The sequence below is a fragment of the Agelaius phoeniceus genome, chromosome 3 (assembly GCF_051311805.1).
Source record: "Agelaius phoeniceus isolate bAgePho1 chromosome 3, bAgePho1.hap1, whole genome shotgun sequence".
In the NCBI taxonomy this organism is placed as follows: domain Eukaryota; kingdom Metazoa; phylum Chordata; class Aves; order Passeriformes; family Icteridae; genus Agelaius; species Agelaius phoeniceus.
The window spans coordinates 262,466-274,476 of NC_135267.1; the positions used below are offsets into that span (position 1 = coordinate 262,466).

Consider the following 12,011-nt stretch of genomic DNA (forward strand, 5'->3'; position numbering starts at 1 on the left):
GCAGCCAGAGCTGCATTGCTGCTTTGGGGCAGCCAGAGCTGCATTCCTGCTTTGGGGTAGCCAGAGCTGCATTGCTGCATTGGGGCAGCCAGAGCTGCATTGCTGCTTTGAGGCAGCCAGAGCTGCATTCCTGCTTTGCAGCAGCCAGAGCTGCATTCCTGCTTTGGGGTAGCCAGTGCTGCATTGCTGCATTGGGGCAGCCAGAGCTGCATTCCTGCTTTGGGGCAGCCAGTGCTGCATTGCTGCTTTGCAGGCCCCACCTTGCCCAAAGCTGCTCCCGTCCATGCAGGGGTTGCCATCAGCTCCTTCCAGAGGAGTCTCCTGCAGATCCTCTTGGCTGGGGGCGCCTGTTCAGGGGTGGGTTCTGCATCCCAAGCCCATCTCTAACCTTTCTGCTTCAGGTTCAGGACTCTGCAGCAGATTTCACAGATTTCACAGATTTCACAGATTTCACAGATTTCACAGAATTCACAAAATCACTGGGTTGGAAGAGACCTCCAAGACCATCGAGTCCAACCCAGCCCCAACACCTCAACTCAACCCTGGCCCCCAGTGCCACATCCAGGCTTTGTTAAACACACCCAGGCATGGGGACTCCACCACCTCCCCGGGCAGAACATTCCAGAACTTTATTCTGGGTTTGTTGCTGCTGAAATGGCTCCCAAGGTATTAAAGAGTTTTTTCCCAGCCCCGCACTAGATTAAGAAGTCAGGATTCCTCTGCTCTGCTTTCCAAGGTTGTTTATTTTCTCTTATTTATTGTGTATTTTCTCTGACCTGCTGAGATCTGTCCAGCAGGTCGGGTTGTGGCACAGTCCCTGCCCTTGGGGGGGGGTTGGCTTTTTACACTGTGTGTGCTTTATTTGCAATAATTTCCCAATACCCATCCCCTATGTTAGACAGTCTGCCTCTACCCTAAACCAATCCAGAAGTGCCACCATCACAGCAGGAGATGGAGGACAAGGAGAAGAGGGACAGGACACGCCCAGATTCCTCCATCTTGCCTCCTGAACTCCCATTCTAAATCCCCAAAATTCTACATTTTCACCCTGTGACAAATTCACCGTCATTCTACTCAAACTCCTGTGGCTGGTCGCACAAAGCTGGTGATTGTTCCATGGGCTAAAATCAAAGGCACAGGCGGCTTTGGTGGTTCTGTGCCCCCTGCCAGGGCCTGGAATCACCTGGGGCAGCCAGAGGAATGGCCTGGGTGCTGACACTTTATCGCCCTTTCTGTAAAGAACTTTTCCTGATACCCCACCCATATTTCCCCGGGTGCAGCTTGAGGCTGATCAGACAGACAGACCTGGGCTCCCAAAGCCTTTTGTTCAGGAATATGAAGTGTTTGGCAACATCAACCAACCAGAAAAGTGCCTGATGAACACCAACAAATGTTTGCAATAATTACAGCTGGGTGATTGTGTAAAATCCATTTAACAATTTCTCAGGGGTTATTCCTTGCTTTGTGCTTCCTCCTTGTATTTGCTTTCTTGTTTTTGGATGATTAACACAGCAAATGATAAATTTTTAACTGCTCTGCCTGCAAAACTTCACATCTTGCATCCAAAATATGTTTTGCTAAAAGCAGGGATGCATCTGCTCCTGTGTGTGTCTCTTGGTGCAGCCTTTTAAGCTGGATTTCCATTATCTCCAAGAGCTGCTTTCCAGGTGTTTTCCACCACCCTTCTTTAGTACAGTCAAGCTTTTCCCCTCATTGTTTCTCTCCTTTGGTACAATTTGTTGGAGGTGAATCTACACAGGTTTGTGGAATCAAAGCTCCTTCACAGTTTGGTTTCCTCAGTGCAGCTTCTTCCACTGCTGGATCTGCTCTTCTATTTCCCTTTTCAACATTTGGATTCTTTTTTCAGGGGGGCTCTGCAATGCATTGTTGTGATGTTCTTTGGCTGAAGAACTGCTTTCCCTGTCTTTGGAATTTCAGCTACATATTTTTCTGAGCTTCCCTCTGAGGTCAAAGCTCCTTGCTGTTCCCAAACTGTTCCACGAGCTTGGGCTGTGCCAAAGGCAGGTTTTGAGTTGGCATATATTTATATTTATATTTATATTTATATTTATATTTATATTTATATTTATATTTATATTTATATTTATATTTATATTTATATTTATATTTATTTCTATCTCTTCCTCTCCTCAGCTCAATGCCAGGGCCCAAGGGAGAGCTCCCACTCTGGTTTTCTGGAGGCAGTGGATTGTTTTCCAGTGTGCCCACATGTCCCATCTCCATTCTGTCAGTAAATACCTGCACAGCTGGCACAGCTGGCACAGAAATCCCTCCCCAGCAGTGCCACAGGACACTCTGGCATGTAGAGAAGGGGATGGGGCCACTTTGTGCTCCCAGCTGTGAATTCCCTGGGATGGGTAATGTCTGAGGGGTTACCTGCTGCTGAGGAATCTCCTCCCTGAGCTTGCTCAAAGGTTCTAAAGGAACTGCTCCACGATCCCCTGGAGAATCCATTGTTTCATTCCCCAGTTTAACTGGAATCAAAGGGTTGGACAGGGAAATAGGAGATGCTTCTGTTCCCTTTCAGTCCAGCCCAATTTCTGCTCTTTTCTGGTTTTTCCCTCTGTCTGTCTGTGAGCTGGGGATGCTCCTTTTCCCAGAGCCTTTCCTGCCTTTGGGCGGGTGTCAATCCCCAGCCCCAGCCTCACCCCGGGCACTGCCTGCCCTGACAATGGCCTCAGTGATTTCTCTTGGCTCTTCTCTTCCACCTCTTCCCTGTCCTCACAGGCATCACTTGGGAAATACCCATCCCCTCCATTTCTCCTCTGTTCTGGGTTTCTGTCTAATACCTGGTGCCAGCTGCCCAACCAAAATCCTGTTTAACAGCATCCTGCTTCCTTCCCTTGCTGGATCTGCATCCACCCCTCTGGGAGCCACTTCACACAACCTTCCATCCAAAGCCAGTGCAGCCTCCTTTGCTCCCTCTTCCCTTCATGCAGCTTGGCAGGGTGTTTCAGTTCCTTCACTTCCTCCTAGAATCCCAACAAAATTATTTTCTAATTTAATTCTAGCAAATCTCACCAGCACTCTGATGGAGATCCCACTTTGGGTCATTCTTAGGATGAAATTTGTGAGGATTTGGGATGCCATGAACCTTTGATCTAATCCTGTTTTCCTTCTTTTCAAACGTTTTCTAAACTGCCCTCCATTCCTCACTGCTTTAGCAACTTCTGCAAACTGTGCCTGAGACTCTGAGTTTACACTTAGTAAATGTTAAATACTAAATGGAGGAACTTTTTCCTTTCCATGTGAGAACAGTGCAGTGGGTGAACTTTTTATTTAACCTCATAACAAAGACGTTGACATGGCATTATTATGAGTTACTCTGTTTCTTGAAGATTGCTTACACCTGGACAGGTGAAATAAGTGAGGAACTAGAAGCAAACAAATATTCCAGGAGATCCTGGGTGTCCTCCAGGTGTGGATCATGGATTGACATCGTGGTTGTGATCACACTGATTTGATTCCATCAGGATTTCTGTGACCCTGCCTCTGATCCAGCGAGTCTGGGCTGTGACCGGCACCTGCGCATCCACCTCCTGTCCCTCACCTCACCTGCTGCCCTGAAGGCGAATGCAATTCCGAGTTTCCTTTCTCCCTGAGCCTGCTGGAAGCGGGGGATGTGTCAGACCCAGGTTTCATGGCCAGACCCACTGCCCACCTGCAGCTCTCATCCCTGTGTCAGAGGAGCTGCCAAGCTGGGCTTCAGGTTTTGGTCCCTTTTATCTTCTTGCTCTGTATGACAAGTATCTTTCTCCTCGTCTTCTTTTCTTCATGTCCTAAAGAATATATTCCATTTTGATACTTTTGAATCTACTAAACCATATTTTTTCTTACTTTAATAATTATTTCTTAAAGTGAAAACCAGATCTACATCAGGGACTTCATCCCATTTGTTTTGCCCCCTACAAAGTAACATAAACTGTAAAATTGTATTATATTTTAAAGACCTGTTGTTTTCCAGCCTTTTTTCACCATCATCTAATTCAGAATGAGGCAAGCATGATTATAGTATCTTTTCAATATATCTTGAGTCATAGGGTCACCCTGACTCTTCAGGATGCATCCTAGAGGAGAGCAAAGTGGAATTCCCATGGAAGCAGAGGAACCCATTTCACTTGTGGAACTTCCAGTGTTTCATACACTATCCCAATGGTGTATGCATGTATCCCAACATCCAAACCCCAGTTTTCACATCACCAGCTCTGCATGTGAAAACACATGTGCAAACACCAAAAATCCAAGACATGCATCACCAAATTGTAGAAACAAAAGATTTTTACTTTTTTCTTCAGCTTATGCAGAGCCCAGCCCCAAACTCCTGTTTCTTGGCGATTTCCAGCACCCCTTTCATGGAGGAAATAAATACCTCTAGAGGATGTGCCTTTGGGTCACTGTTGGTCCTGATGTCAGGGCTGGTCACCCCAGGTGCCCCATCACGAGGTCAGTGGGCACTGGAGCTCATCCTGCCAAGCCCCCCGGCCTGGAGTGGCCTCTCACTCGGGGCAGGGCGCTCTGGCTGTGCCCTCTGGGCCAGCAAAAACAGCCCTGGGCTTCCTGGTGGGCACTGACAACCACAAATCAAGGCAAGGGTTTCTGGTTTATTCCAGTGAGTGCAGAGCCAGCGGCTCTGGGTCTCCCCAGGGCTGCTCCCTGAGCATCACAGCTTTACACTTTTATACATTTGAGCAAAGAACCAGCCCTCACTGGTTACCAATTACTGAACTCTGTTATTAATTAGGACTACAGCTTCTCCTTGCTGGGTGTATCTCCCTCCTCGTGTGATCACCCCACAGGTGCAGCTCCTCCCTCCCTTTGAGTTGGGGTCCATTCCGAGTGGGTGGTCAGCGGTCAGTGGGTGGCTGTGATCTCCTGGTGCCAGAATTACCTTTGGCCTGGCCCTGTTCAGTCTGACCACGCTCCTGGTGCCTCTCATCCAGCCAGCCCACTGCTCGTGGGATGCTCCTCTCTTTTCCTTAGAAGAGGAGCTCAGCCTGTGAGGTTCTTAATTATTAATCACAAGTGTCCAACTATGGCTCCCGAGGGACAACAAAATGCTCAGTGGTGGCCCTGAGCAGGGAGGCAGCAGTGGCATCCCTTCCCAGTGGATCCAGGTGGAGAACAGCCCACGGCTGGGGAGGAGGAAGGGAGGGGAGCCCTTCCCTCCATGGGGTGTGGAGAGCTGTGGGTGCAGCACCCAGGCCAGGCTGGGGCTTCCTGCAGCAGGGATGGGACATGTGGAGTGCAGGAAAGGCTCAAGGCAGTGCCACAGGACTGGAGCACCTGCTGCATGAGGAGGAGCTGGAATGCTGGGGCACCCGGGTGTTTACTTGCCTAAGGGGAGGGAAGAGGAGGGAGCCAGGCTCTCCCCAGGGAGCCCAGTGACAGGAGCAGCAGCAACAGGCACAAAGGGCCTCCAGGGATTCGGGGTGTTCTTGCAGAGAGGCTGATCACACAGAGGGTGCCCAGAATGGGCTGCCCAGAGGGGCTGAGGGTCTCCAGATCCCCACCAGCCCCAGCCCTGCTCGTCAGGGTTGGCTGAAGGAGGCTGTCCAAGTCACTGTCCAGTCTGGGATAAATGTCTCCTGGCAGGGATTGTCCCACTACAATCAGCATGGCCTTCCAGCTGCAGGGTACTGATGCTGTGGGGGGATTTCCCCATTCAATTCCAGTAGCCACAGCAGGAGCAGCTGGAGCAGGGCCTGGAGTGGGGATCTCCAGCCTTGAGCTCATTCCCAAAGGCTGTGCTCCCCAGCTCCTTTGTCCCTTGGAGGAGCCTCCTGCCAGGGCCAGGGGGGCACTGAAAGCAGCTGCTGTGGCGTGGGAGGGCTGCACACCCTGCCCTGTGCTGCCTGCAGCCCTGAGCACTGACCCCACCGCTGCCACATCCCCATATCCTGCCAGGAACACCCTCAGAAGCAGCACCTCCCGCTCCAGCCCTGCCCTGCTGCCCTTCCTGCAGGTGTTGGGAGGTTATCAAGGAATTTCTGGCTGGTTTAGGTGGGAAGGGACATCCAGGCCCAACCACGGCCACAGGCAGGGACACCTCCACAGGCCAAGCTGGAGACCCCAGTGAGGACCAGAGCTCCCCACCAGGAGGCTGAACCTCGCCCAGCTGCCTCAGAAGGCTCCATCCCTGTCCTCTTGGTTGAGAGCTGAGACACAGAGCCCACCACAGTGCCCAGCCCTGACCCACCCAGCAGCACCGGGTGTCCCTCAGGGCTTTCCCCCCACCCCTGGAGCTCCCATGTGGGTTTGGCCATGTTCTCCCACAAAGGGCCTGTGTCTATCCCTTCCCAGCTCCCCCATCCTGGGAAGGAACTGCTTCCCTGCTCATGTCCCACCTGTGGGCAGGTGGGTGCAGCCCCCTGTGCCTGGCTCACGGGGGTGAGGACCCCTTGTTCCCATCCCTCTGCCCCATTTGCTTCCCACTGCTCCCACTCTGGGGGGCTGTGAGCATCTCCTCCCCCCTGAGGAAGGTGGTGTCACCTCCTGGCCCAGAGCACACACGGCCTCGTTCCCTCTGCCGGGGGGGTTGTGCTGCTGGTCCAGCTGCTCCCACCCAGCCCTGGCCCAGCTCATCCTGTCCTGAGCCCTTAGTCCCTCCCCAGCGAGCCCTTTCCCTACTCCCAGTGAGTCTGTTTGTCCCTTCCTGGTAAACCCATTCCACCACTCCCAGTCAGTTGTTTCCCCATCCCTGGTGAGCCCTTCTTCACTCCCGATTCGCCCATTCCCAGTTCCTGGTGACCCCACTCCCTCTGTCCCACGGAGCCTCTTTCCCCATTCCCATTGAGCCTGTTCCCTCATTCCCCATTCCCGGTGAGCCCCTTCCCAGTTTGCCCAGTCCCTGGCCCTGCACAGCCCCAGCTGCCCGCACCCCACACTCGCTCACGCCTCGGTTTCCACCACGTTTTATTACAAAACCGGTGCGGGCCGGTCCCGGGGCCGGTCCCGCTCCCGCTGGCCCCGGCGCGGGGGCCGAGGCGGGTCCAGCCCGTGCCGGTGTCGGTGCCGAGCGCTCGCAGCGCGGAGGCCGAGGCGGGGGCTGGAGGCCGGTGCAGCCCCGGGGTCCGGGGGGTTCGGGGTGTCCGGGGGGGCTCAGCGCCCCACGGCGTCGAGGATGCGGCGGTTGGAGTCGGCGCGGGCGCGCTGGCTCTGGGCGCGGGCGAGCAGCAGGAGGTGCCGCAGGAGGTGGAACGTGAGGTCGATGGAGAGCGGCGGCTCGTCCCGCCGCCCTCGCCACTGCCCCGGGGGCGGCGGCGCCAGCGGCGGCCACAGCGGCGGGTCCTGATCGCCGGTCCCGGCCGCCGGGATGGAGCCGTCGGTGGTGGCGGGGCGGGCGGCGGCGGGCGGCGGGCGGGCGAGCAGCAGCAGGAGGGTGAGCAGTGCCCGCCGCATCCTCGGTCCCTCTGCACCTGCGGGGCAGGGGCTCAGCGCCACGGCAGAGACCGGGGCGGCGGCGGAGGCCCGACGGGAACCGCGGCCCCTCCGCTCCCGGCCGCCCCGTTCCGTCCCCTCCGCGCGCCCCGGCCCCGGTGCCGCCCTGCCCGGTTCCCCAGCCCCGTCCCGTACCCGGTGCGCTGTGCCCGTGCCCTGTTCCTGCCGGTGCCGGCGGCGCAGCGAGCGCGATCGGTCCCGCGGGAGCTGAGCCGGCGGCGCGGCCGGGGGTTATATCGGCCCGGGAGCCCGGGCTGACGTCAGCGCCGGGCACGCACCGGGCGGCGGGGGCGGGGGACACGGGGGCACCGGAGCGGCGGGGAGCGGCCCCCCGGCGGCGGGACGGGGGTGGGGGACGGGGGGGAGCGGCAGAGCCCGCTCTCGCCGGTTTCGGGAGCCGCTGCTCCGGCTCTGTTCTGATGCCCACCAAAGAGGCACGGCGGGGCCGGTGAGAGCAGGTGCCTTGGGCCGTGCTAACCCTCGCTTCCCCGGTTTCCCCGGTCCCCCGGTCCCCCCGAACCCTCTCGCGGCGCTGCCGCATCTCCAGCCTCATTCTCCGCCGCTGTCCGCGGTGCTGAACGGCCGGGACGCGCTGGGACACCGGGGCCGGTGAGCTCCCGGTGAGCTCCCGGTGAGCTCCCGGTGAGCCCGCAGTGAGCTGTACCGGGCTGAGCCGCGGCTTCTCGGCGTGGAACCCTCGCGTTCCCGAGCGGAACGGCCGCGCCGAGCAGCGGCGTCCAAAGCAGGGCTCGGGACGGCGGGGGGGATCCCTGGGCGGAGGCGGGGACACCCCGAGCACCGGCAGCTCCGGGACAGGACGGTCACGGGTGGGACCCCCAGCCCGGCCGTGGCTCGGTGTCCGGGCAGAGCGGGCGGTGCCGAGGTCAAACCGCGGGGCCGAGGCCGCAGACGCCCCGAGCGCAGCGGCAGCACCGGCCAAGTCCTGTGAGTCATAGAATGAAGGCACCGGAGCTGGCAGCGCCGTGCTGGATGCAGGGTGTTCCGTCGGGGCACCGGCACCGCTGCCAAATGGTGAGGTGGCTGCTGGGGCTCCACGCTCTTGTTGGCAGCCCCCCTGAGTGCACCACACTGCTGGCATTCTCCCCGAGCGCCCCGCGTGGTGTCCCCAGCCCCCGAGTGCCCCGAATGGTGCCCGCAGCCCCCGACTGCCCTGAACGCTGCCCGGAGCCCCCCGAGTGCCCTGTATGCTGCTGGCAGACCCCCGAGTGATCCACACCCCTGCCCGCAGCCCCCCGAGTGCCCCGCATGGTGTCCCCAGCCCCCGAGTGCCCCGCATGGTGTCCCCAGCCCCCCGAGGGCACCACACTGCTGGCATTGCCCCCGAGTGCCCCGCACGCTGCCAGCCGAGCGCAGCCGAGCTGACTCCCCCAGCTGCGGTGCTGCAGGGGCCGGAGCAGCGGGGCCGAGCCGGGCACAGGGGCTCGCCCGGCCCTCGCACGGTGTGTCCCAGCCCGGGGGCACGGCGGTGGCGGGGCACGGCCCTGCCCGCAGCGAGCAGCACACGGTGTCGTGCCCCGTGACGTGATCCGGCACGAAGGCTGGCACCGAAGGCTGGCACCGGCACCGCTCCCCGCAGCGGCGGGGCAGAGCCCTCGGCAGGGGCCGCGCTCGCCCCCGAGCCCCGGCAGCCCCGTGCTGCGCCGGCTGCTCCTGGGGACAAGCGGCTCGCTCCACGTGGCTCCTGCCGGGCGCGCCGCTCTCTCTGCTGACAGAGCCTCCTGCACGCCCAGGGGAGCTGCAAGAGGCTCAGCACCTCAGAGCTGAAATCCCTGCCACCCACAGCACCCACCCCGCTGGCTGCAGGGAGCCTGAGCCCCACAGGGAACCGAGACCCCCAGGCACCGCTGCCCTCCATGCACGGTCCCATCACGGTGTGACACAGCCCCACACAGAGCCTGAGCCCCACACGGAACTGAGACCCCCAGGCACCGCTGCCCTCCATGCACGGTCCCATCACGGTGTGACACAGCCTCAGTCCTGTGCTGCTGGGGGGCAAAGGGCTGCAGCTGCAGCCCCTCCTGACCCTGCCTCACCCCCCAGGCCTGTGCAGGGTTTGCCCCCTCTGTTTTCCAGGCTGTATCCACCCGGCTGGAGCAGCCCCAAAGCTGGCTCAGCACAGAACCAGACTGTGGAGAGGATGAGGAGGGAGGACAGATGGTGAATACTCTCCTGAAGGCCATGCTGGCAGAGCCCAGGGGGTGCTGCAGCATGGGGATGGCTCTGTCCAGCTGTGTGAGGCTGCAGCAGTGCAGTTGAGGGGCCAGGGCTCCACGGAGCTGAGAGGAACCAGCGTGGTGCCACCAGATCCAGATCCACCGTGGTGCCACCAGATCCACTTGGAGGCCCTGGGTGTGCTGGGCAGGGACACTGTGGGACCTGGACACTTTGTGTGGGACACTGTGTGTGCTCACTGCCACTGTAGGGTGAGCATGGACACACATCCCCAAACATGGACACACATCCCTGGGCATGGACACACAGCCCCAGGGCATGGACACACATCCCTGGGCATGGACACACATCCCCACAGCATGGACACACATCCCCAGGGCATGGACACACATCCCCACAGCATGGACACACATCCTCACAGCATGGACACACATCCCTGGGCATGGACACACAGCCCCAGGGCATGGACACACATCCCTGGGCATGGACACACATCCCCAGGGCATGGACACACATCCCCACAGCATGGACACACATCCCCAGGGCATGGACACACATCTCCAAACATGGACACACATCCCCAGGGCATGGACACACAGCCCCAGGGCATGGACACACATCCCTGGGCATGGACACACATCCCCAGGGCATGGACACACATCCCCACAGCATGGACACACATCCCCAGGGCATGGACACACATCCTCACAGCATGGACACACATCCCCAGGGCATGGACACACATCCCCACAGCATGGACACACATCCCTGGGCATGGACACACATCTCCAAACATGGACACACATCCCCAGGGCATGGACACACAGCCCAGGGCATGGACACACAGCCCCAAACATGGACACACATCCCCAGGGCATGGACACACATCCCTGGGCATGGACACACATCCCTGGGCATGGACACACATCCCCACAGCATGGACACACAGCCCCAGGGCATGGACACACATCCCCACAGCATGGACACACATCCCCAGGGCATGGACACACATCCCCAAACATGGACACACAGCCCCAGGGCATGGACACACATCCCCAAACATGGACACACAGCCCAGGGCATGGACACACAGCCCCAGGGCATGGACACACATCCCTGGGCATGGACACACATCCCCACAGCATGGACACACATCCCCACAGCATGGACACACAGCCCCAGGGCATGGACACACAGCCCAGGGCATGGACACACATCCCCACAGCATGGACACACATCCCCACAGCATGGACACACATCCCTGGGCATGGACACACATCCCTGAGCATGGACACATATCCCCAGGGCATGGACACACATCCCCAAACATGGACACACATCCCCACAGCATGGACACACATCCCCAAACATGGACACACATCCCTGGGCATGGACACACATCCCCAGGGCATGGACACAAATCCCCACAGCATGGACACACATCCCTGGGCATGGACACACATCCTCACAGCATGGACACACATCCCCACAGCATGGACACACATCCCCACAGCATGGACACACAGCCCCAGGGCATGGACACACATCCCCAAACATGGACACACATCCCCACAGCATGGACACACATCCCCAAACATGGACACACATCCCCAAACATGGACACACATCCCTGGGCATGGACACACATCCCCACAGCATGGACACACATCCCTGAGCATGGACACACATCCCCACATCATGGACACACATCCCCAAACATGGACACACATCCCCAAACATGGACACACATCCCCACATCATGGACACACATCCCTGAGCATGGACACACATCCCTGGGCATGGACACACATCCCCAAACATGGACACACATCCCCAAACATGGACACACATCCCCACAGCATGGACATACAGCCCCAGGGGCAGCAGGCCGTGGCAGCTCTGTGAGGCTTCTCTCTGGCATGACAGGCAGGGTATCTCAGACATGGCACAGGTGGATTGTCTCCCTGGCCCAGACCCAGCTCCAGCCCTATCCCCAACCCTTCCTGAACCCTCCCTGGACGCACAGCCCTGCATCAAGCAAGCTCTGACCCCAGCTCCATCATTTGGCTCCATCAGCCTCATTTCACTGCTCTGCAGCTGTGGAGGCACCATCACAGCCCATGGAACAGCTCCAGTAGGACCTGATGACCCGTAAAGCACCATCCACCCTCTGCCAGAGTCCCCTGCGCTCTCCAGCCCCTGGGGCAGCCCACCCCAGCAGCTGCAGTCCCGAGCCCATGCTCGGTGCCCTGAGGTGAGGCAGAGTGGAGCTGTTGATCCAGCACAGAACAGCTGCTCTGGGACAGCATCTGCAGGGCCTGTGGGACATGCTGGGCCACAAGGGCCATGGGAGTCACAAG

General features: G+C 58.7%; 1 protein-coding gene across 1 annotated transcript; it reads right to left on the reverse strand.

Moving 5' to 3' along the window:
• Window positions 1-6,916: 6,916 nt before the first annotated feature.
• On the reverse strand, window positions 6,917-8,701 carry UCN (urocortin). Its single transcript, XM_077176390.1, has 2 exons — window positions 7,594-8,701; window positions 6,917-7,436 (listed from the first exon to the last, which is right to left on the reverse strand). Exons 1-2 carry the CDS (start codon window positions 8,555-8,557, stop codon window positions 7,120-7,122), a joined length of 1,281 nt encoding a protein of 426 aa, XP_077032505.1. The 5' UTR covers window positions 8,558-8,701; the 3' UTR covers window positions 6,917-7,119.
• Window positions 8,702-12,011: the final 3,310 nt, after the last annotated feature.